Source organism: Pipistrellus hanaki, assembly GCF_964339955.1.
Source record: "Pipistrellus hanaki genome assembly, chromosome: 4".
NCBI classification, from domain to species: domain Eukaryota; kingdom Metazoa; phylum Chordata; class Mammalia; order Chiroptera; family Vespertilionidae; genus Pipistrellus; species Pipistrellus hanaki.
This window is the reverse complement of record NC_140506.1, coordinates 37761249-37782813: the sequence shown is the minus strand read 5'-3', so window position 1 is coordinate 37782813 and position 21565 is coordinate 37761249. Positions and strand designations below refer to the sequence as shown.

The following is a 21565-nucleotide window of genomic DNA, read 5'->3' as shown; positions in this document are numbered from 1 at the left end:
TTAGTGCATGGCCTTGACAAACATGTTGACTGAGGGATATTTATTCTTGGCACCCTGTTCTCACTTATAATGCATTTTACTTTTTGTTTAAATGTAAATTATGTTACTAAGATGACTATTAACAAAATACTTTTAGAAATAGGTAATATATGCACAGACTTAACATTTAGAAGGCATAAAGGATATATAGTGAAAAGTTATAGTCTCCTATCCCTGTCCTTAACCAGTCTACCCAGAGACAACTAATGCTATTCTTTCTTCTGTGTCCTTCTTAAGATACTCTATAAATACGTAAGCATCTCTCTCAATATATGAGTGTGTGTGTGTGTGTGTGTGTGTATATGCATATATATAATATATGCGTGTGTATATATATATATATACACACACACATATATATTTTTAAGCAAATGAAAGCATATCATACATAATGCTCTTTGCTTAACTTTTAAAATTTAATGGTGCATCCTGGATATTATTCCATATAATCATTTTAATTGATTGTTTAGTTTCCCATAATTAATTGGACCAGGCCCTACTATTTGCCTTTTTCTAATAACATAAAGACTAAAATGAATATCTTGATATATATGAAGTTTCTTACATTGAGTATATTTGGAGGATAAATTCATACAACTGGATTTGTTGGATTAAAGTGTATGTGCATTTTGACATATATGCAAAATGTTTGCCTTAGAGGTTGTGTCAAATTTCATTTCTGTCATTAATATATAAGAGGGCTTGTTGCTTTACATCCTACTAAAAGCCATATGTTATCACTAGTATCCATGTTATATTATTGAAGTTTCAATTTGTATTTCTCCTTTTGATGATATTGAATATCTATTCATATATTTAATGACCACTTACATTTTTTAAAAAATGTTATTGATTTCAGAGAGAGGAAGAAAGAGGAAGAGAGATATAGAAACATGGATGAAAGAGAAACATCAATCAGCTGCCTCCTGCATACCTATAGTGGGGATTGAGCCTGCAATCTTGGCATGTGACCTGACTGGGAATACAAACTGGCAACCTCCTGGTGCATGAAACAGTGCTCACCAACTAAGCCACACTGGCTGGACTATATTTACTTCGCTATAAACTATTATGTTCCTATATTTTCCCCCTTTAAACATTAGATTGTTGGTCTTTTCTTACTGACTTTAGGAATTAACAGACTTTAATTATGGGTTAAATAGGTTTGTGTAGGTGAGAATACAAGCCGTGTATAAGATCCTTTCCATATAGAAAAAATACATTCCAAGTTCCAAGCACCCCTCCTACCAAACAGTTAACTTTTATACCCAGTTGTGAATTGGGAGCTGCTTTGATTTCTGACCTAACTTTTGCAGCTTTGAACTGATTGGAAGGTGTTTTTTTTCTGATAACATCACGTACTGGGAAAACCCTAAAATAAAATCAATGATTACACTAACTCAAACAGTAAAATAATTCAGTACTTGGTGAAATATAAGTCACCACACAGAAATCAGTAGTCTTCATTTCCATAAATAATAACCTGTTAAAAGATACAATAGCAACAGGAAAGATAAAATATTTAGGAATAAATTTAACAAGAGAGGCACAAAATTGATATGAGGAAAATCTTAAAAACACTTTTAAAAGATACAAACATAGACTTTAATAGTCTCTGGCCAAGTAGTTCAGTTGGTTAGAGCCCTGTCCCGATGTGTCAGGGTTGTGGATTCGATCCTGATCAGGACACACTCGAGAAGCAACCAATGGATGCCTAAGTATGTGGAGCAGCAAATTGATGTTTCTCTCTCTCCCCTTCTTCCCCTTCCTCTGTCTCTAAAAGAACGTTTTTAATTTAAAAAGTAGGCTTTAATAAAGTTAACATTTTAAACAAATAAAATGTTAATATCATAAAGACTTCAGTTGTCCTTAATTTATAAATTTAATGTATTTTCAAGAAAAATAAATATGCAGAAATAGCCAGAAAAAAAATTAAAAATATAAAGCTGTAAGGAGTCACTATTCATACCATACCTTAAAACACAATTTAACGCCTGTAACTGATACAGTGTGTACTGGTGCAGGAGTCAACAGAGAGGCCAGTGGAATAGAACAGAAAGTCCAGAAAAAGAGCCAAGTATTTATGGAAGTTAAGCATATGAGAAATAGAACTGAAGGTATTCACTATGAACTAGTGTTGTTGTTTTTTTCCTGTAGATCTGTACTGATACGGTGTGTAGGTGTGTATATATGTCTGTATATACTACATACATCCTATCTTTGTCTAGTGAGATAGCCTATGCTTAACTTCCATAATCATATGCTTAACTTATCACTATTTCCTTATGAGTGGTGCTGGGACAATTGGATAATCATTTGGAAAAAGATAAAATTAGATCTATAGCTCATGTCATGCACAAAAATAAATGCCTACAGATCAGGGAACTAAATGCTAAAACTGAAACCATACAAGTCCTAGAAGAAAACATGGTTGAATTTTACTTTAACTTTGGTGTAAGAAAAGTCTATGACTCAAGTCCAGATGCAATACAAGAAAATGTTGATAAATTTGACTACATTAAAAAAATAACTTTGGCATGTAAAAAACACCATAATACAATATTTGACAATTGACAAACTGGGAGAAAATATTTGTGATGTATTTTACAGTTCAGTAATATCTCAAATATATAAATAACTCTTAAAATTGAGGGGGAAATACCCAAAACGCAAATAACAAAATGACACAATTCACAAAAATGGTATAAAAATGACCCTTCACCATATGAAAAGATGTTTAACCTTACTATGAATAAGAGGAATTTAATAACAAATATAAACTATACAGATATACTATGTCTCATATCAGGTTGGGAAAAAATGAAAAAATATAGTACTTTTTAATAGCTGGAGTTAATGAAAATTGGTACAACCCATACACCTATGGAAAGGGAGAAACAGAACTGAAGGTATTCACTATGAACTAGTGTTTTTTTTTCTGTAGATCTGTACTGATATGGTGTGTAGGTGTGTATATATATACTTATGTATGTGTGTCTGTATATACTACATACATCCTAGTTCTTATCTTTGTCTAGTGAGATAGCCTCGAAGCAGTGACAGCCCGGTAGCAATGAGCACACCTATAGCACAAATCTTGGTTTCTTGGTGCCCGTGTCTATGAAAAAGAATTGAGGTTCCTTGGAGAAATGTCTGGTTCCAGGGTTGGGGAAGGAAAAGTACAAGATGAACCTAGACTATTTTGTTGTATCAAAAAGCAAGGACGTGCTCCAGGATTAAAGAGGACAAGCCAAAAGGAAGTGAGAGCCAGACTGAAGAGGCTCCACTGCCCAAGTCAGAGGAAACTGGCACACTGAAGTAATTATAGCAAAGTATTATAGCATATGGATGAAAAGAATTGATGAGTTCATGGTGATATAAATGAGTAAGTGGGAAGTAGGGAAAGTTCTTCTTTACAGTAGAAAGGCAAGTAATAAAGAAGGAATGACTGATTTACAAAGTCATCATTTGTCAATCACACTGATAATTTATTAAAGCAAGGAGAATTAATGGATGTTAGAATAAGCAATAGTTTTAAGAATAACAATATACACATTCTCAAAGTATCTCCCCATAAAATACTTATTAATGCCAAGGGTAAAATAGTAACGTTGCAGTGGAGAAGTGGCCACCTGAGCAAAGTGTTAAAATAATAGTGCAAATCAACATCATGTAGCCCTTAATATGCAGCATCAAGAACATACACTATCACTCTTGCAATATTTCTACACAAACCCATAACCTAAGTTTAATCATTGGGAAACGTCAGACAAACTCCAACTGAGAAATTTTACATTAACTAGTTTGTCATGCACATTTGAGTGTTTGATATACGGATGAAAAACAGAATTAACTCTTTAATGAATTCATTTGCACACTTCCAGAGCAGTGCTGGAATAAACTTTTATTTGAAAATGAAGGACATGAGAAAGCTCACTGCAAGTTTAGCTAGTTTCAGAAGTAGCTGCAGATTAGCAGCCATGGATTGGGCAATGAGATTTTTATCAGGAAGAGTGGGGAGGTACAGTTTTGGGAGAAAAGGACATGCAAGGGCCATAGTTAAAAATTCTCAGTCCTTCATGGTCTCCTAAAGGGTCTTCTTCACATGGAATTTCCAAGTCCTAACATAATGAGAATCAAACAGCTCTTTACAATTATTCTTTTTAAAGCTACATTTAAACATTTTCCTGCTAAATTTTATTGATTTATCAGAGTTGATAAGTGGATGTATTATAAACTAATCTACTTCACACAAAGAAAAAATATATATGTATGTAAAAGAAAAACATTCACTGTGTTCAAGGAGAGTTTTCAAAAGAAGATAAAATCATGACCTTTACCCAGACATGAAAATGAATACATGTTAAATATTTTAGTTAACTCATTAATTAGGAAACTGGTACAGTGTTAAACCAGTTCAAAGGACAATCCAAAGAACAGATGAGGAATGTTAAATGTGTATATGGAGGTAAAAACTGTTCTTTCCATGGTAATGGGGGTGAGGATGGAGGTGAAGGTGAGGGTGGAGGTGGGGGGTCATTCCACTGGATAGAATTCATTTGCATACGTGTAAACAAAAATTAGTTTCCATTGCTATCAGTTACCTACAACTTTTAAAGCTGTAAAACACCTCCCATGGAATCAGATTCATCACCCTGAAGGCATGCAGGGCCTAATTTTTTTTTTAACCCTACTGCAACTGTTATTCTCTATCTCCAGGTATGCAGAAAGTCTTGGATGGCTATGGGAACATATGGTCATAAGGCTAACTTCCCCATTCAGTGAGCATGTGGTTAAAGGAATTTCCTTCCATTGACAGATTATTTCAGGCAAATGAGATTTTTGGTTTACTACTGGGTTGTTGGGGAGCCAGCTCACATCTGGACAAGCTAATGAGCTACTGAATGCCCACACGGTACCCCAAACAACTCCCAGGGAAGCCCGAGTAAACCTGCACCTTCAAAAGAGCACCGTGCAGTCGAAGTGTGCGTGGAACCCCCTTTTTGTTCGTGGGGAGACAACGCCTTCACAGGTGCACACCATTCATTAACAGAATATGAAACGACTTTTCATACTACAGTATTGCCTCATCGTCCTCCCGCCCGCATGGGGCTGGACTTTTGCTAGAAGATTCTGCCACTCCCTTTCAAACATCGTAGCTCAGGATCTGGAGACAGAAGTGAGTTTAGGTTAGGCTCAACCAACTACAAGGCTGTTTATTCTGAAAAAACAAAACAAAACAAAACAAAAGCAAACGGGCAGCCGAAGCCGGATTGGCTCAATGGATAGAGCGTTGGCCTGCGGATTGAAGGGTCCCAGGCCTGTCAAGGGCATGTACCTTGGTTGCGGGCACATCCCCGGTAGGGAGTGTGCAGGAGGCAGCTGATCGATGTTTCTCTCTCATCATGTTTCTAACTATCCCTCTCCCTTCCTCTCTGTGAAAAATCAATAAAATATATTTAAAAAAAACACACACAAAAAACAACAAGACGGGCATTATAATTCCTAGCTGCCAAATTGAAAAAGGGCTTGAAAACGCTCTGTAAAGTGTTTGAACAACTCGGTTGCTCTGCTGGATGCCACGGTGCCAAGTTCCCGGCTGGAAAGGTCAGCGGTCTTGGCCCCCATCGCGCACCCACGCGGTGTCCCCGGCGCCGGCTGCAGCGCCCCCGCTCGGTCCACTGGCTCCTCCCCGCCTCGCCGGCCGGGCCGGGGGAGACCGCGGGGGGCCGGCAGCCGGAGGCCCAGCAGCCGGAGGCCCTCGGGGCGAGGTCCCGGGGCGGGGCGGCCGCCCAGTTCCTGGTTCTAAAAGCGGCGCCGGAGGCCGGGGGCGCCACAGGCGCGGGGCCCGCGGGCGGCGAAGGATGGGCCCGCGGCCGCTGCTCCCCGCCGTCCTCCTGCCGCTGCTGCTGCTGCTGCTGCGGCCGCCGCCGGGCTCGGCCGGGGCGCGCCCGCCGCACCTGGTGCTGGTGCTGGCGGACGACCTGGGCTGGCACGACGTGGGCTTCCACGGCGCCCGCCTGCGCACGCCGCGCCTGGACGCGCTGGCGGCGGGCGGGGTGCGCCTGGACAACTACTACACGCAGCCGCTCTGCACGCCGTCGCGGAGCCAGCTGCTCACCGGCCGCTACCAGGTACGGCGCCGGGGCCGGGCGGCCGGGGCCGGGCCACCCGGGCCCCGAGCTGCGTCCCCGCGAGGCGGCTTCTCGCCCCAACGGGGCCGTCCCCCCGCCTCTCGGGCCTGGAGCCCGCGGCGGGCTGTGCGCATGCCTGCCCGAGGCGACCGCCTTCCCTACCCCCTCGCCCCGCCTCTTCGGGGAGAGGGGGTCGGTGTTTCGTTTTGCGATGGTGGCGTGGAGTGTCTGGGGGGTGCTGGGTGCTGGGCGCTGGGCCGGCGGGAGGGTCGGGATGGGCTCTGCGGGGCGGCTCCGGAGTGGAGGATGGCTGGGAGCTGGCGGGCGCAGAGAGGTGGGCAGCGCGAACCTGGGGTCAAGTTCAAATGCGAGCGCCCTCAGGAGCGGGACTCTGGTCCCCTGTGCACCCAGCGGTCAGGGGCTGGGAAATGTCCCATCAAAGATGGATGTTTTCCGGTTTCTTGGGCTGCTGACGTTTCAGATTCAACCTGTATCCATAACCCCTCTGAGCATCCTCATGATCTCTGAAAGCGACTCTTTAAAAACTTCTCTGTAGTTAATAGAGAGAAGTATACTTGTGGAGAGTGTGCGTAGATGTTAGATAAACAAGAATATCAAGAACATTTGTGTAGTGCTTTACTGTTTTATTATTTTATTGATTGATGAGAGAGAGAGAGGCCAGCGTCAATGTGATATTCCTCTTATTTATGCATTCATTGGTTCTTTCTTGTATGTGCTTTGACCAGAGATTGAACTGCAAACTTGGCATATAGGGACGATGCTCTTACCAACTGAGCTACCCGGCCAGGGCTGTTTTACTGTTTTTATTATTATTTATTTTAATCCTCATCTCACCCCTCACTTGAAGACGTTTTTGGTTTGTTTAATGTGAAAGAGAGGAAGAGAGAAACATCAACCAGTTCCCTCTCTTACCCGAAACCTGACCAGGAATCGAACCCACAATCTTTTGGTGTACCAGCCACCAGGGCCAGGACTGCTATACTGTTTTGAAAGTTAATTCTTAAACAGCCCATGAGGTAACTGTTATTTTTAATCCCCTTTACAAATGAGACAACCTATAGAGGTTCTGTTGGCAGCTTGGAGAAAGGCAGCAGGTGTTAGACCACTGGGGTCTCATAGATTCATTATAAGAGAATGTTTATTTAGAAACTCAGAGGTGGAAGAAGTGACTGGTAGAAGAAATGGGTTTCAGAAATAAATTGCAGAGGTGAAAGAAGGGCCCTTGCCGCTCAGGAATGAAGAAGATAAAGGTAACTTACTCACCTGGGTGGGGGCTGGGGATGGAGGAGGGAGCAGTGAAAGGAAAAGGCACAGGCACGATCTTGGGCCAGGGTCCCCGTCCTACCTGCTCTTAAGGAGATTTTAGGGGACGTCCCAAGGGAGGACCTCAATAGACTATTCATCGGTTTTCCAGATGTGTCTTTTCAGGATCCTGGTCTCTACTGTTTGGTCAACTGCAGGGGGGTTGGGGGAGTGTGTCATTAGTCATCACAGCTTGTTCCAGCCTTGCTGCTTTTTTAGGCCTGGAGCTGAAACAACTGAGGCCTAGAAGTTATAGAAGTTATCCCTAGAGAGGAAAGGTGAGGGGGTCTAAACCGCAATATGCTGGGATAGGAAAGGTTGCCCTGGAGACAAGGTCCCTTCTCACAAGTGTCTGTTGCTAGGCTTTCTTCCATGGTGACCTTCTGTACCTGGCCCATCCTCCTTGCTCTGCTCATGTCTGTCCACCTACCTACCACCGTTCCATGACATGTTCAGAATCACCCAGCTAGAAAGTACGTAAGCTGGGCTTATGCCTTTCCTGTACCCACTAGCGATCTCAGACCTCTAACATTGGACCTTTTTTCTTTTTTTTCTTTCTTTTTTTTCTTTTTTAAATATATTTTATTGATTTTGTACAGAGAGGAAGGGAGAGAGATAGAGAGTTAGAAACATGGATGAGAGAGAGTCATCGATCAGCTGCCTGTTGCACACCACCTACCGGGGATGTGCCCGCAACCAAGGTACATGCCCTTGACCGGAATCAAACCCGGGACCTTTCAGTCCCCAAGCCGACGCTCTATCCATTGAGCCAAACCGGTTTCGGCGGACCTTTTTTCTTAATCTGAATATGATTGACATTTTTCATAAGATCCTGATGTTATCATGACCATATTAAATACAATAAATGGGAACTGTTTGAGATCACATGCATACCTTCATATAGGTATATATACTGTCTATTTAATAAGCATATTTCGAGTCACAGGGGGATATTCTTGAATCCTGCCCTCTTAAATCTGTGTTCCTGTAGCTTTTCTAATCAACCCTAGCCTCATGTTGCCCTGAAATCGAGAAAAGGGAGCGTTTACTTGTAATAAGATTTCCACAGTGGTCTGAAGACTTCTAGAAAAAGAAGAGAGGGTTGTACTACAGTCTGAGAAATAGCGGCAGCCAAGGTTTGCAATGGAGATAAGGGTTGGTTCCCTTCCCCACCAGACCTACATACTCTCCACAGTTCCAACTTGGACTGCTAAGTATAATCAGGAATATCTGTTGTGATGCAGATCTTACCCTGGATGCTTTGTAGGACTAATGGGGCATTTAAAGAAGAAGGGGAAGGAGGGAAGGCAAAGTCTGCCCAAAATGGTTCTGCATTTGCTCTGAAGCAAGAGGACTGAACTCACATTTCAGTGGAACGGGAGGGCCATTTCATTTCTCTAACTTCCTCCTTTCCAACAGCCTTGAACAGGAAAGCAAATACCGCACTTCAAAAGCTTGTTCATATAATCGGCTGCTTTTGTCCTGTCCTCCCCAGCCAGTCACCAACATTTCATCTGGAGGGGAAACACACACAAAAAACCCCCGCACGATTTTAGAGAACCCTGTGGTTAAGAAGTGAAGGCAGGCTAGAAGCTGGATATTCCAAAAACAGTTTAGAAACCACTAGGCCTAGCAAGCCAGCCTCCCCAAGCGTTTTGTGTGGCTTTTCTTCCGTTTTATTCTCACAGAGTTTATGAGACCCAATTAGAAATTACCTGGAGTTAGAAAACATCCTCTTTTAAAGGAATTACTGTTTCTCAAAGGGTTAAGAAGCCTCATTGTCCTCAGATACTACATATAGGTATTGTCCTGAGCACTTGGATACATTCTCACAGAAACCCGATGAAGTGTTACTGTTACCAGTCCTATTGATAACAAGGAAATTGAGGCTCAAGATGTTAAGAAACTTGCTCAGTAGCACAAGGCAAGTAAGTAAGGGGTGGACCAGGATTTGAACTGGGCTGTGTGGCTGCATAACCACCACACTATATTGCTACTTAGAATTATTAAAAATATTTCCTGAATGATCTCTATTATTTTTGGACATTTAGATTGTTCCTCAACATTTCAATTAAAAAAAAAAAAAATTCACCCACCAATTTTCAGGTTAGGAATTGCCTATGTAAAATGAAAATAGGAAGAAAAGTTTAATTTCTGAAACAAGTCATTTGTTGTGCATAATTTAGACAATAAAATGAGGGAAATGTTTTTATTTTAAAATTAGGTACTCGAAAGAACTAGTTAATAGCCACATCTGTGAATTTAGCAACCATGCTTTAACATTTAGAGACCACCTTCCCATAATCATTTGACTTCAGATTAGAAAAGAAAAGCATAAAGTGTAAAGCAAGTATAGACTGAGTGATGGAACTTCATATTCCCAAGAAGTTCAGAGTTTTCGTTTTTCAGCTTACTAAAGTAGTTAGTTGAGTGGAAGAGTTAAAAATTATGAGACACGGATTTCATTCTTTTCCGTGTCAGTCAGTCTTCAGAGTCGGACCTCACTTCTGGAAAATATGGGAATTGAGCAGATAAGGCTCTAAATTTCTAAGACTCTTGTGTCCATTAGAACAAAAGTCTGGCTTGAACATTATCGTACTCACTATCGCCACCTACTGATAGAAGGAGAGATTAACTTTGCTCAACACTTCCAGGGTACTCCAGCTGCCTGTTCTGCTGCTAGAAACTTGTTCAAACAAAAACAGGAATTCAGCTTTTTCTATTGAGACCTTTCATTGTTCAGAATCCTCACATATGAATCTTTCTTAAGGCTACCTGCTTTGTTTAAAATATGCATAGAGTTTGGAAAGGGAGAAAGGGAGACTGAACAGATGAGGTAAGAAATTACCCATATATTCAGGTTTCTGTAAACTGGAATTCAGGTTTCTGTAAACTTAGGCCAGTGTTCTTCCCACAGCCCTATATGACTCATTCATTCATTTTTTAAAAATCTATATTTTATTTATTTATTTTGAATTAGAAAATACATTCATATTGCTTAAAAATTCAAAAGTTACAAAAGGGCTCACAGTGAAATCTTTTTCTAACTACACAAACATTCTCTTTCCTAGGTATCCAGTTCTCCATCTTTGGCAAACAATACAATCTGAATTATGTAAATTGTATTTTCATACACACACACACACACACACACACACACAACACATACATAAACGTTCCCTTCTTTTTTTTATATGTAGAGATATCTACTCATATCCTCTGCTTACTTTTTAATTGTGTTATTTGTCTTTTCATTGTTGAGTTGTAAAAGTTCTCTATGTATCCTGGATATTAAACCTTTTCTAGATATATATTTTTCAATTATTTTCTTCTATTCGGTAGGTTGTCTTTTTTACCTTTTTGATGGTGTCCTTGTATATAAAAAGTTTTTAAATTTTTATGTATTTCCATTTATTTGCTTTTCTTTGGTTGTACTTTTGTCATATCTAAAAAACAAACAAACAAACAAAAAAACAAAACAGCCTAATTCAACATACAAAGGCTTCTGTTTTCTTCAAAGAACACTGTGGTTTCAGCTCTTACATTTATGTCTTTGATCCATTTTTAGTTAATTTTTGAAGTATGTGGTTACATATGGATGTCCAATTGTTCCAGCACCATTTGTTGAAAAGACTATTTTTTCCCCATTGAATGGTCTTTGATTCTTTGTCAGAAATCAATTGACCATAATATCTAATGTTTATCCTTACATAAGTACCAAGCTGTCTTGATTACTATAGCTTTGTGGTAGGTTTCTGAATCAGGAAGTGTGAGTTTTTAAGTTTTGTCCTTTTTCAAGATAGTTTTGGCTATTCTGGGCCCCTTGTATATTAATTTTAGGATCAAACTTGTCCATTTCTGAATTTTGATAGTAAGTTCATTGATCTGTAAGTTCATTGAGGTATAGTACTACTTTAACAATATAGGCCTTCCAATCTATAAATGTGAGATGTTTTTCTCTTTAGGTCTTCTTTAATTTCTTTCAGCAATGTTTTTGTCCTACAAATCTTGCACTTTTCAAAATACTTATTTCTAAGTTTTTCTCTCTTTTGATCTGTTGTGATCAATTGTTCATTGCTAGTGTATAGAAATGCAAGTGACAGTTATGCATTGATGTATTTCCTGCAACCTTGTGGAACTTATTAGTTCTATTTGTGTATGTATATATGTGTGTGTACATGCTGTTTATGATTTTCTCTACAAGATCCTGTCATCTACAAAGAGAAATAGTTTTACTTCCTCCTTATCAATATGGATACCTTTTATTTTATTTTATTTTATTGCCTGATTGCTCTGAGTAGACCCTTCGGTACATTGTTAAATGGAAATGGCAAAAGTGGACATATTTTTATTCCAGATTTTAGATAGCTTTCAGTCTACCACCATTAATTGTAATGCATGCATACATGCATTCTTTCATTCCACAGATTTTTATTGAGCAACTATTTATGCTGGCATTGTGGTATACACTCTAGATCGCCTGGTAGTGATTGTCTGGTGGGGGTGAGGGTAGAGGAAGCAATTATCAAGAGGCGGGGGTGAAATAAACACAAACAGATGAGGAAGATGAATTTAAATGGCATGGCAATTTCTATGGGGAAGAAAACAAAGTAGGCCAAGGGATAGTGTCTCAGGAAGGTTTCTCCAGGAAGGTGATATAGGCAACAGCCTGACTGAAGAGAGGAGTCAGCCATGGAAAGATCCTGGGAAACAGAGTTTACACAGAGGGAGGGCCCAGCCAGAGGCTGGGAAGAGCACCTTCTAAGAATGCAGAGCGGGGAAGCCACCATGGAGGAGGGTGTGCAAAGCAGGTAAGAGCCTGGAGAGAGAGGCAGGGTCTCCGGCACCTGATATTGTCTGCTCATGATTAAAAGATTAAAACTTGTTTCGGTTTTCATATTAGCGTTGCATTGAAGGCTACTATTTACTACACAATATTTCGAATGTTCCAAATAAATATATTTTAAGAAACCACAATAAAATGCCATGTGACATTCTTTGTAAATAAGTCATGCTGGTTAGAATTAAACATATTTTTAAAATAAGGAAATACATTAAAAAGTTTAAAGTTTAAAGTTTTCCCATATATTATATATATGGGAAAAAAGATCTTTTCATCCTGTCCCTAGCCCTTCTTCCTATCTTCCCATAGGTAGTCCATTTCTTAGTTTCTTGGTATCCTGTGAAGGCATGTTATGCATATAATGAAATATATTTTATATTTATTTTCCCCTAGTTTAAATTCTCAAGATTAAAAATACTGATTTACTTTTTGAGGAAACTGCATACTGTTTTTTACAGAGACTGCACCAGTTTGCATTCCCACCAGCAGTGTATGAGGGTTCCCTTTAAAACTGGAACTTTGGCCTTAAACAGTTCGGCTCAGTGGATAGAGTATCAGCCTGTAGACTCAGGGATCCCAGGTTCAATTTTGGTCAGGGGCATGTACCTTGGTTGCAGGCACATCCCCAGTAGGGGGTGTGCAGGAGGCAGCTGATCGATGTTTCACTCTCATGGATGTTTCTAACTCTCTATCCCTCTTTCTTCTTCTCTGTGAAAAATCAATAAAATATATATATATTTTTTTGGGAAAAATATGGAATTCCCATTTGACCCAGCGATCCCACTTCTAGGAATTTATCCTAAGAGATCAGAAACACCAATCAGAAAGAATATATGCACCCCAATGTTCATAGCAGTGCAATTTACAATAGCTAAGATTTGGAAACAGCCTAAGTGACTATAAGCAGATGAGTGGATTAAAAAACTATGATACATCTACACAATGGAATACTATGCAGCTATTAAAAAAAAAAAAGAAGAAAGAAAGAACCTTACCATTTGCAACATGGATGGACCTGGAGAGCATTATGCTAAACAAAGTAAGCCAGTCAGAGAAAGATAAATATCACATGATCTCACTCATATATGGAATCTGATGAACAAAAACAGACCCAGAGACATAGAAGCATCAAACAGACTATCAAACCTCAGAGGGAAGGCAGGGGAGGGAGGGGGAAGAGATGAACCAGTGAACTCATGTGTATATGCATAACCCATAGACACAGACAATAGGGTGGCAAAGGCCTGGGATGGTGGGGGGTGGGAGAGGTCAGTGGAGGTGGGGGAAGAAGACATATGTAATACTTTCAACAATAAACATTAAAAAATATACATATACCAATTTAAAAATCCTTAAAAGGGTAGGAGATAAGACATATGCTGTTTAATAGTTCATATTAGGATCAAGTAGTAACACAAGATCTAGAAGTCTAATGCGCAGTGTATGTGAATGTAGTCCACACTATCGTATAAAATAACCTAATGTGCAAATTATCCCCTTGGGTTGTCGTTTGACTGGGAGTTGACATCCTGCTATGATGTATGCTGACCACCAGGGGGCAGCATGGAACATGGAGGGTGTCGGTGATGTGGTGCTGGCAGTAGGTGGCAGTGGAGGCACTGCTGGCCCCAATGGGCCCCAATAAGAGCAGGGCCAGAGTGGATGAATGGGCGGCGCCAGGTCAAGGCAGGTGCAAGTGGGGGTCCTGATCGCCCTGGTGACCAGGGGCAGTGGGGGGCTCAGCCCTGATCGATTGCCCCGCAGGCAGGATGGTGGAGCAGATGAGGGGGTGGCGCCAGGCCAAAGTGGGGCTGTGAGGCTGGGGGTGAGGCTGGGGGCGCGAGCTGGGGCCCAATCTCCGCAGGCACCCCGAGGCACCCCACCCGTGCACGAATTCATGCACTGGGCCTCTAGTTGTATTATAATCATCAAACTGGCTCAGAGACTAGAACGTAATGATTACAACCACTGAAAGGAAAGGGTCGTTATGTAATGCAGTGGAGGTGTTAATTATCACTGCAGTGTAATCAGATCACAATGTTTAAATGTATCAGATTAACAAGTGGTACATCTTAAATTTACATAATATTATACCTCAAATATCTCTATATTTTAAAAGCCAGTGATCGGAATGCCACAACGACCTAAATGTCACTATGACGCCAACCGTGGCCAGCAAACTGGCCAGATCGGGGGATTGGTCCGGTCAACCAATCTCCCGCAGCCCCTCTCTCGGCTGGCCTCACCTCCAATGGGCACCCACTGACCCCATCGGCCTGCAGCCCCTCACCCTGGCTGACCTGACTCTGATCACCCCACCACCCAATAAGAAGTGGGGATGGCTGGCCAAACTCCTGCAGCCCCTCCCCCTGCCTAGCCCCACCCCAGTTGGCCCAAGGTCCAACCCTCCAGTCGGCTCCACCTCCAATTGACCCCCGATTCCAATCAGGGTTAGAGCTGGCTGAACAACTATCTATGGCCCCTCCCCCAGGCTGCTGGCCCCAATTGGCTCCCTCCACCCATTCGAGGGTGGGGCTGGCTGGCCCACAGCCCCTCCCCACAGCTGGCTCCACTCCTGATCCACCCCTCTACCCCAATAGGGGATGGGGCCCACCAGCCAATCACCCTCTACCCCTTCCCACAGGCCCAGATCAGGGCAGGCCTGCAGCCAACCTCCTGTTATTTCCTCCTCCCAACAGGTCCATCCCTGATCTGCCCCGATTTGGGCTGGGCTGGCTGTACCCCATCTACACGAATTCATGCACTGTGCCTCTTGTATTTCAATAAAATAACATGTAATAAAGATGTTTATAAAAGTGGTTAAATAAGTCAGCTTTTCTAATAGAATTTGTATAATGCTTGTAGTTCAAGTCGAAGACTTGAAAATACGAAATTTCCGTATTCTTACAAATTGACCTTATTCAATACAAACTTTTCATTATATTGCTGCACTAGTGCACTTTTAAAGCATGGTTGTTATTGTTTTGTTCTCAGGTGGGACTTCTCCACCCGACTGCCTTGCTTATCTCTGGCCTAGAGAAGCACTCAGTGTTGGACAACTAAATGAATGAATGTGCCCTGAAGGAGCTCACTGTCTTACCTGCTTAGGGTTGACAAGTCATTGCTAATGCCCTTGCTTCCTTTTTAAGAAATTATAAAGATTAAAGGGTAACAAAAGTGCTAGGCCTTAGTGGAAACACTTCCTTTTGGGAAAAAAGTAAAGTGACTTTGGTCCTCACCTGGGAACATTCTTACCTTGGGCACGGAGGGGCCCACTCCACCAGAACTCCATAAACCTTGGCAGAGAATAGAAGCAATGAAAGATGACACCAAGGTTTCGTTCTCCAGGGACCCAAGCCACATTTCTCTTAATCACATCGATAAACAGACAAGACACTTTTACAGCTTTTCACTCACCCCTGAAGCAGAACCTTGGACAGGAAATATAAGGAAGGAGGCTGTGCAGAGCACTGTGGGTATCTTTTTTTTTTTTTTTTTTTTTTTTTTACTTTTGCTTCAATTCTGCTTTAAGAATGTGCGCAGATAAGACCCATGGCTGCAGCTAGGATTGGGTACTGCATACTGTGTGGCTTGGAAAGGAGATGAGAGTTCGGCCTAAGGATGCCCTGTCTCCCTGCTCTTTTCCTCACTGTTCTCCGTGCCTCGCCTGCCGTTGTTTGTCACTCTCCCACATGCTTGCCTCTCTGTGGATTCCTGTCCCCCGTGTTGCACAAATACACAGGTGCAATGAGGGTATGAGTTCATCTCCTGAACTCTAAGATTAGAAAAGGAATCACAATACATTCTTTGTGTACATGGCAATAAACATGGAGAAGAAAGGAGTGGAAAGAGGAGAGAAAAAAGAGCTGGAAGAAATGGGTGGAGTGCTTGGGGAAGGCTGCATGGCACAAATTGGGAGTGTTCTTAGGACCCGGCCAAGGCATCCAAGGAGTGAGAGAGAAGAGGACCCTGTATGTAGTCCAGAGGCCATCGGTGCCTCCGCAGGGAAAGCACTCATTAGTCTCCATTCCTGACTCTGCGGGGAGGAAGAAGAATGCATTGGGTCCATAGTAATAACCAAGATGGCCACTTACTAAAATCACATCATGGTTCCGAAGCGGGGCCCTGCAGACATGCTCCGAGGTGTCCTTCAGAGTCCCGGGGCTTTCTCAGAAGGCAAGGGGCATCTGGAGGCCTCAGTCTATAAGTATCGATGATAGTTTAGATAAATGATTCCGTATTTTACTCCCCAAGTAATTGGAAACGAGGAAATAAACAAGTGTGGGGCTGAGTGGAATATGACCCATTGACTTATGGGTGTGTTTTTTGTTGTTGGTTGATTTTTGAAGTTATTCGAGGAATCCCTTTGAGTGTAAACTGTTCCTGTCTGGTAATCTCTTTGTTTTTGTTTCCTTAATCATATCACTTTACTAAAAATTATTTTCTATATTCTCCTTCCTTTTCATTTTGGGCTTCTGGCCGGATTCATTATTTAAACAGAGGAAGGCACTGAAAACAGTTTTTGCCTTGTTTATTCTTTTTGCAAACAACATCCCTTTGTGGGTTTAGTTAGAGATTTTTTTACTCTTTGCTAATCGACACCAAAATAAATAGACCCTTAAAGCTGTCAGTGACACCAGCCAGTTCTGCAGCCCGAGTTCTGCAGGACCAGGCCAGATGGCAAAGCCAGGCCCCGAGCACACATAATGTGTGTCTGTAGCTCTTGGCTCCAGCAGCCCGGGCAGCTGACCGCCTTTTAGAAGGCTTCAGGGGGGAGGGGGCAGATTCTCCACCGCCCACTGGTTCTGTAGGGGGTCTCCAGGAATAAGCCCTCCGGAGGCGAGAGTGGTCTAGTGTACCGGCCACGGCACAGGCTGGACTTCCTGAGCCCCCGTTCTGTGATAAGTCCCCGTCACGGAGCCTCCCTCTCAGCTCTCCGCTGTGTGAAGTGGAGCGGGAGAGCTTGCCTCTCTTTCTGAGTTTTCTGATCGTGTGTCACAGGGGTCTTCAAACTACGGCCCGCGGGCCACATGCAGCCCCCAGGGGAGTCTGATCCTGCCCGCCAGGTTTTTTGGGCAGTGAGCGCAGCCGAGGTGTTACAGTAGGAATTAGAAGTTCATATAGTCCGGCCCTCCAGCTCTCTGAGGGACCGTGATCTGGCCCCCACTTTAAAAAGTTTGAGGACCCCTGGGAGGGGTTGCACAAATACGCAGGTGTGGTGAGGGTATGAGTGCATCTTGCACGAGTCACACTGACAGGACAGAACATTCTGTCCAGCTGGATCTTATCTCAGCACGGTGGGGGCGAGGAGAGAGCGTTCATCGTCACGTGGGTGGTGGAGGTTCATCTGGTCCCCGGGAGAGTTTATTGTGAGTGCAGCTGAAATACTGTGCTTTGCGCTTCCAGATAGGTAATGAACCAGGAGACTGCCTGGACCTCTGAGGAGGGGCTGTAAGAGATTCTGATGTGGAAACTGCCTCGTCTCTTCCCCTCCCCATCCAAGAGATTGGGTCCAGGAGATCGGCTTTTCTCTTTTAAGCTCATGAGACTACACTGCTTGTATCTCCTTAAGTCTGCAGAGGACAGGCTAACCCACAGGATCGGGAGAAGTTTTATGTGCAACAGAACATGTGAACAAGGATTTCTCGTCGGTTATCTCACAGAAAGAACCCAGGTCCTTCCCTGAGTTTGCAAACCCTTGGCCTTTGCGGAGGGAATCTTGATGGTCAATTAAAATTTTAGGAGAAGCTGGTTGTTGTTGTTGTTTTAAATACATTTTTATTGATTTCAGAAAGGAAGGGAGAGATAGAGAGAGAGAGAGAGAAATATCAGCCATGAGAGAGAATCATTGATCAGCTGCCTCCTGCATACCCACTACTGGGGATTGAACTTGGGACCCTTCAGTCCACAGGCCGATGCTCTATCTACTGAGCAAACCAGCTAGGGCTAGGATAAGCTGGTTTTTGAGAGAGGATTTGGTTTAATGAAGAAGGGACAGCTACCCACGGTAGAGAGAAAGAGAGAGAGAGAGAGAGAGAGAGAGAGAGAGAGAGAGAGAGAGAGAGAGAGAGAGAGACTAAACCCCTCTGAACTTTCATGTATTAACTACAGGTCCCTCTCCATTTTACACATCCTCTCGCTGAAGATGGGTGTTAGAACGGAATAGTTTTAGATGCTGTGGCATTTAGAAGGGGGGGAGGGGTGTTTATTTTTTTCTTTTGATTCTTCTTGGTGTGCTGTTACCACCCTGCCCCATGAAGCATGGTGTGACTCCATAATTCTGTGCTAAACAGAAGTGCTGGGATGGAACCAGCTCAGCATTTGCCTGTTTACTGCTTCTCTACACATTATGGCTTCCCTACTTCATATAGTGTTCGCACAGACCAAAAACATGTTTTTTGGCTGTCCCCCAGATTTTGGCTTCCACTCCCAGTAATGCCATAAAAACGCTGTCAAATAAATTCTCAGGAACTGAAAGGAACACATCCCCTGCCCCATATGATGGCAGATAATAGAAGCAGGCTTCAGCTGACCACCTGGCTCGGGGCCTGTGGCCTAGGAAACTGGATCGCACTGCCCGCCTTGGTGCTGCCACACAGCCGTCAGAGCTCATTCTCTGCCCGTGATGGATGAGCGTTCCATCCATAACATAATAGCACTTAAGTTATTCCTTGTGAGAAACTTGCACACAGCATTTATCTCGACTGGGCCTTTTGAATCCCATAAAATAGTATCTTTCATTACCCTGCTCTGTTGCCAATTGGCATATGTTATGAAATATTTGGACCTACGATTAATTTTCTGTTGATAAACTTCTAGCATTAACCATGGACGGACAGACAGGATCCTTCTGTGTCTGGTGTGTGTGTGTGTGTGTGTGTGTGTGTGTGTGTGTGTGTGTGATTTGTGAGAAATGTTTCCCTTTCTCACCATGGTTATTGTAATGTCCTTATCATTCACAATCCCAGCTGAAAGGGATGACACATGCAAATTAAAATGATTTAGAGGGTTTTATTTAAAAGGTGTGAATGTATGAGGGGATGGGAGGGCTAGTGCAGTGTTTCCCAACCTTCTCTCATGATGAGAATCACCTGGTGGAGTTGTTAAAACACAGATTCCTGAATCCCAACTAAGAAGTGCTAAACTAGAATTTTTGAGAACATATAGGTAAAATTGCATACCTAACTTAGTGCTCTGTATATAAAATCTGTCTTAGAACACTAGTTAAGTATACAATTTTACCTATATGTTCCCAAAAATTCTAGTTTAGCACTTCTTAGTTGGGATTCAGGAATCTGTGTTTTAACAACTCCACCAGGTGATTCTCATCATGAGAGAAGGTTGGGAAACACTGGGCTAGTGTATAACCCAGTGGAGCTGTTTCTACCCTCAGAACCAAGGGAAGGAAAGGAAAGTGAACCCACATGCGGTTATAGGACCAATGTATGTGCTTAAAGATTATTGAAGCCCCAAAGAGCTTATGTTTATGAGGGTTGTATCTTTCAAAAGTTACATGTATCAGAAACTTAGATGTAAACATAAATAACTTATGAATGATAATTTTATTTTCCAAAACCAAAGAATTACATGAGAAGGGTGACATTGTTTACATTTGTGTACATGTCTTCTGTTCATAGATGGCTAGATTGTTACACCTGCTTCTGCATTCAATCTGTTGTGATATACTAGTCGCCCTGCGCACAAATCCAGGGGCCAGTAGCTCTCTGTGGGGTTTGCCATTCCTCACCCTCTGCCCAGAGGCTCTCTGAAGCCCAGAGGCCCACCGCCGCGACTGAGCACAAAATGCTTGCCTCGTTGCCGTGGTGATGAAGCAAGCATTCTGTCAGGCAGCTCACACTGCCCGCTCTCAGTGGCAGCCCTCCCGGGACTGGGGGACTCCCCCGGGGGTGAGAGGACTGGGCATTGCCATCTTTGGCTATGGGCACCTCCATCTTTGTGACAGCGTGATGGTTAGTTTGCATATCACCCTTTTATTAGATTGGATTGTTCGGGTAAAAGTTGATTTAAAACGAGCCTGTGAGTATTCTCTGCTGTTAACTTTTTTGGAATAGTTTGAGATAGGTGTTAGTTCTTCTTTGAATGTTTGGTAAAATTCATGTGTGAAGCCATCTGGTCCAGGACTTTGTTTGTTGTTAGTTTTTTTTGTTTTGTTTTGTTTTGTTGTTTTTGCTGCTTTGATTTAATTGGTTGCAATCAGTTTGTTCATATTTTCTGTTTCTTTTTTATTCAGTTTTGGAAGATGGCATATTTCTACAGAAGCTCCTTCTAATTAAACACTAACTTCTTGTGTGTATGGATATTGGAACACTTTTTCTTGATAGGTCCATACCTCTTATTATGGATACCTTTTTGAGATAGGAAGTGAAAACTTAAGTTAATGGTTTCTAATATAGTGTCTTGATAAATGTTAATTAACAATATCTAATGTTTGTTAGAGTGCTTTTACTTATTTTTTTTCAATTTATTTTTATGTCCATTAACTTATTTGACTGAGTAAGGTGGTTTCAAAAATAGCTTTAAACCAGCCCTGGCTGATATGGTTGAGCTAGTGTGTGTGTGTGTGTAAGGGGGGTGGGGTGGGGGAGGGAGGAGTCGGAGGGGCGGATGGTGGTTATCCTATACACCAAAGGGTGGTGGGTTTGATTCCCATCAGGGCACATCTCTAAGCTTCAGGTTCCATCCGCAGTTGGGGTGTATGGGAGGTGACTGATCGATGTTTCTCTCTCACATCAATTTTATCTCTCAAATCAATAAAAAAATTGTGTCCTCGGGTTAAGATTTAAAAACAAAATAGCGTTAAGCCAGTGCAGGAATACAGAAACACTCCTGTACTGCTGATGTGTCCAATAAATTGGGCAACCATTTTATCTGCTTGTTCAGAATATTTCAACACCATTAATTCATAATCTTGTTTATCTCTTTAAGATCCACACGGGTTTACAGCACCAAATAATCTGGGCCTGCCAGCCCAGCTGCGTTCCTCTGGATGAAAAACTCCTGCCCCAGCTCCTAAAAGAAGCAGGCTACACTACCCACATGGTCGGAAAGTGGCACCTGGGAATGTACCGGAAAGAATGCCTTCCAACCCGCCGAGGATTTGATACCTACTTTGGTAATGGAAATGCACATGTTGCTTTAACAACTCAGACTGCAGCCATCTCATAAAACACACCCACGTGTAGTCGAATGAAATACTGTAACTGGA

The 21565-nt window shown here is 42.4% G+C and overlaps 1 protein-coding gene across 3 annotated transcripts in view; it reads left to right on the top strand.

The window, feature by feature from the left end:
- Positions 1-5790: 5790 nt before the first annotated feature.
- The window catches only part of ARSB (arylsulfatase B), a 120071-nt gene continuing 104296 nt past the window's right edge, over positions 5791-21565 (top strand). For 2 of the 3 annotated variants that reach the window (XM_084881311.1, XM_084881312.1), the window contains exons 1-2: positions 5791-6173; positions 21286-21472. In XM_084881311.1, coding sequence (XP_084737437.1) covers positions 5904-6173; positions 21286-21472 — 457 coding nt within the window. In that variant the 5' untranslated portion in view covers positions 5791-5903. The remainder of the gene's footprint in view (positions 6174-21285; positions 21473-21565) is intronic. The other variant, XM_084881310.1, reaches the window with a different exon arrangement.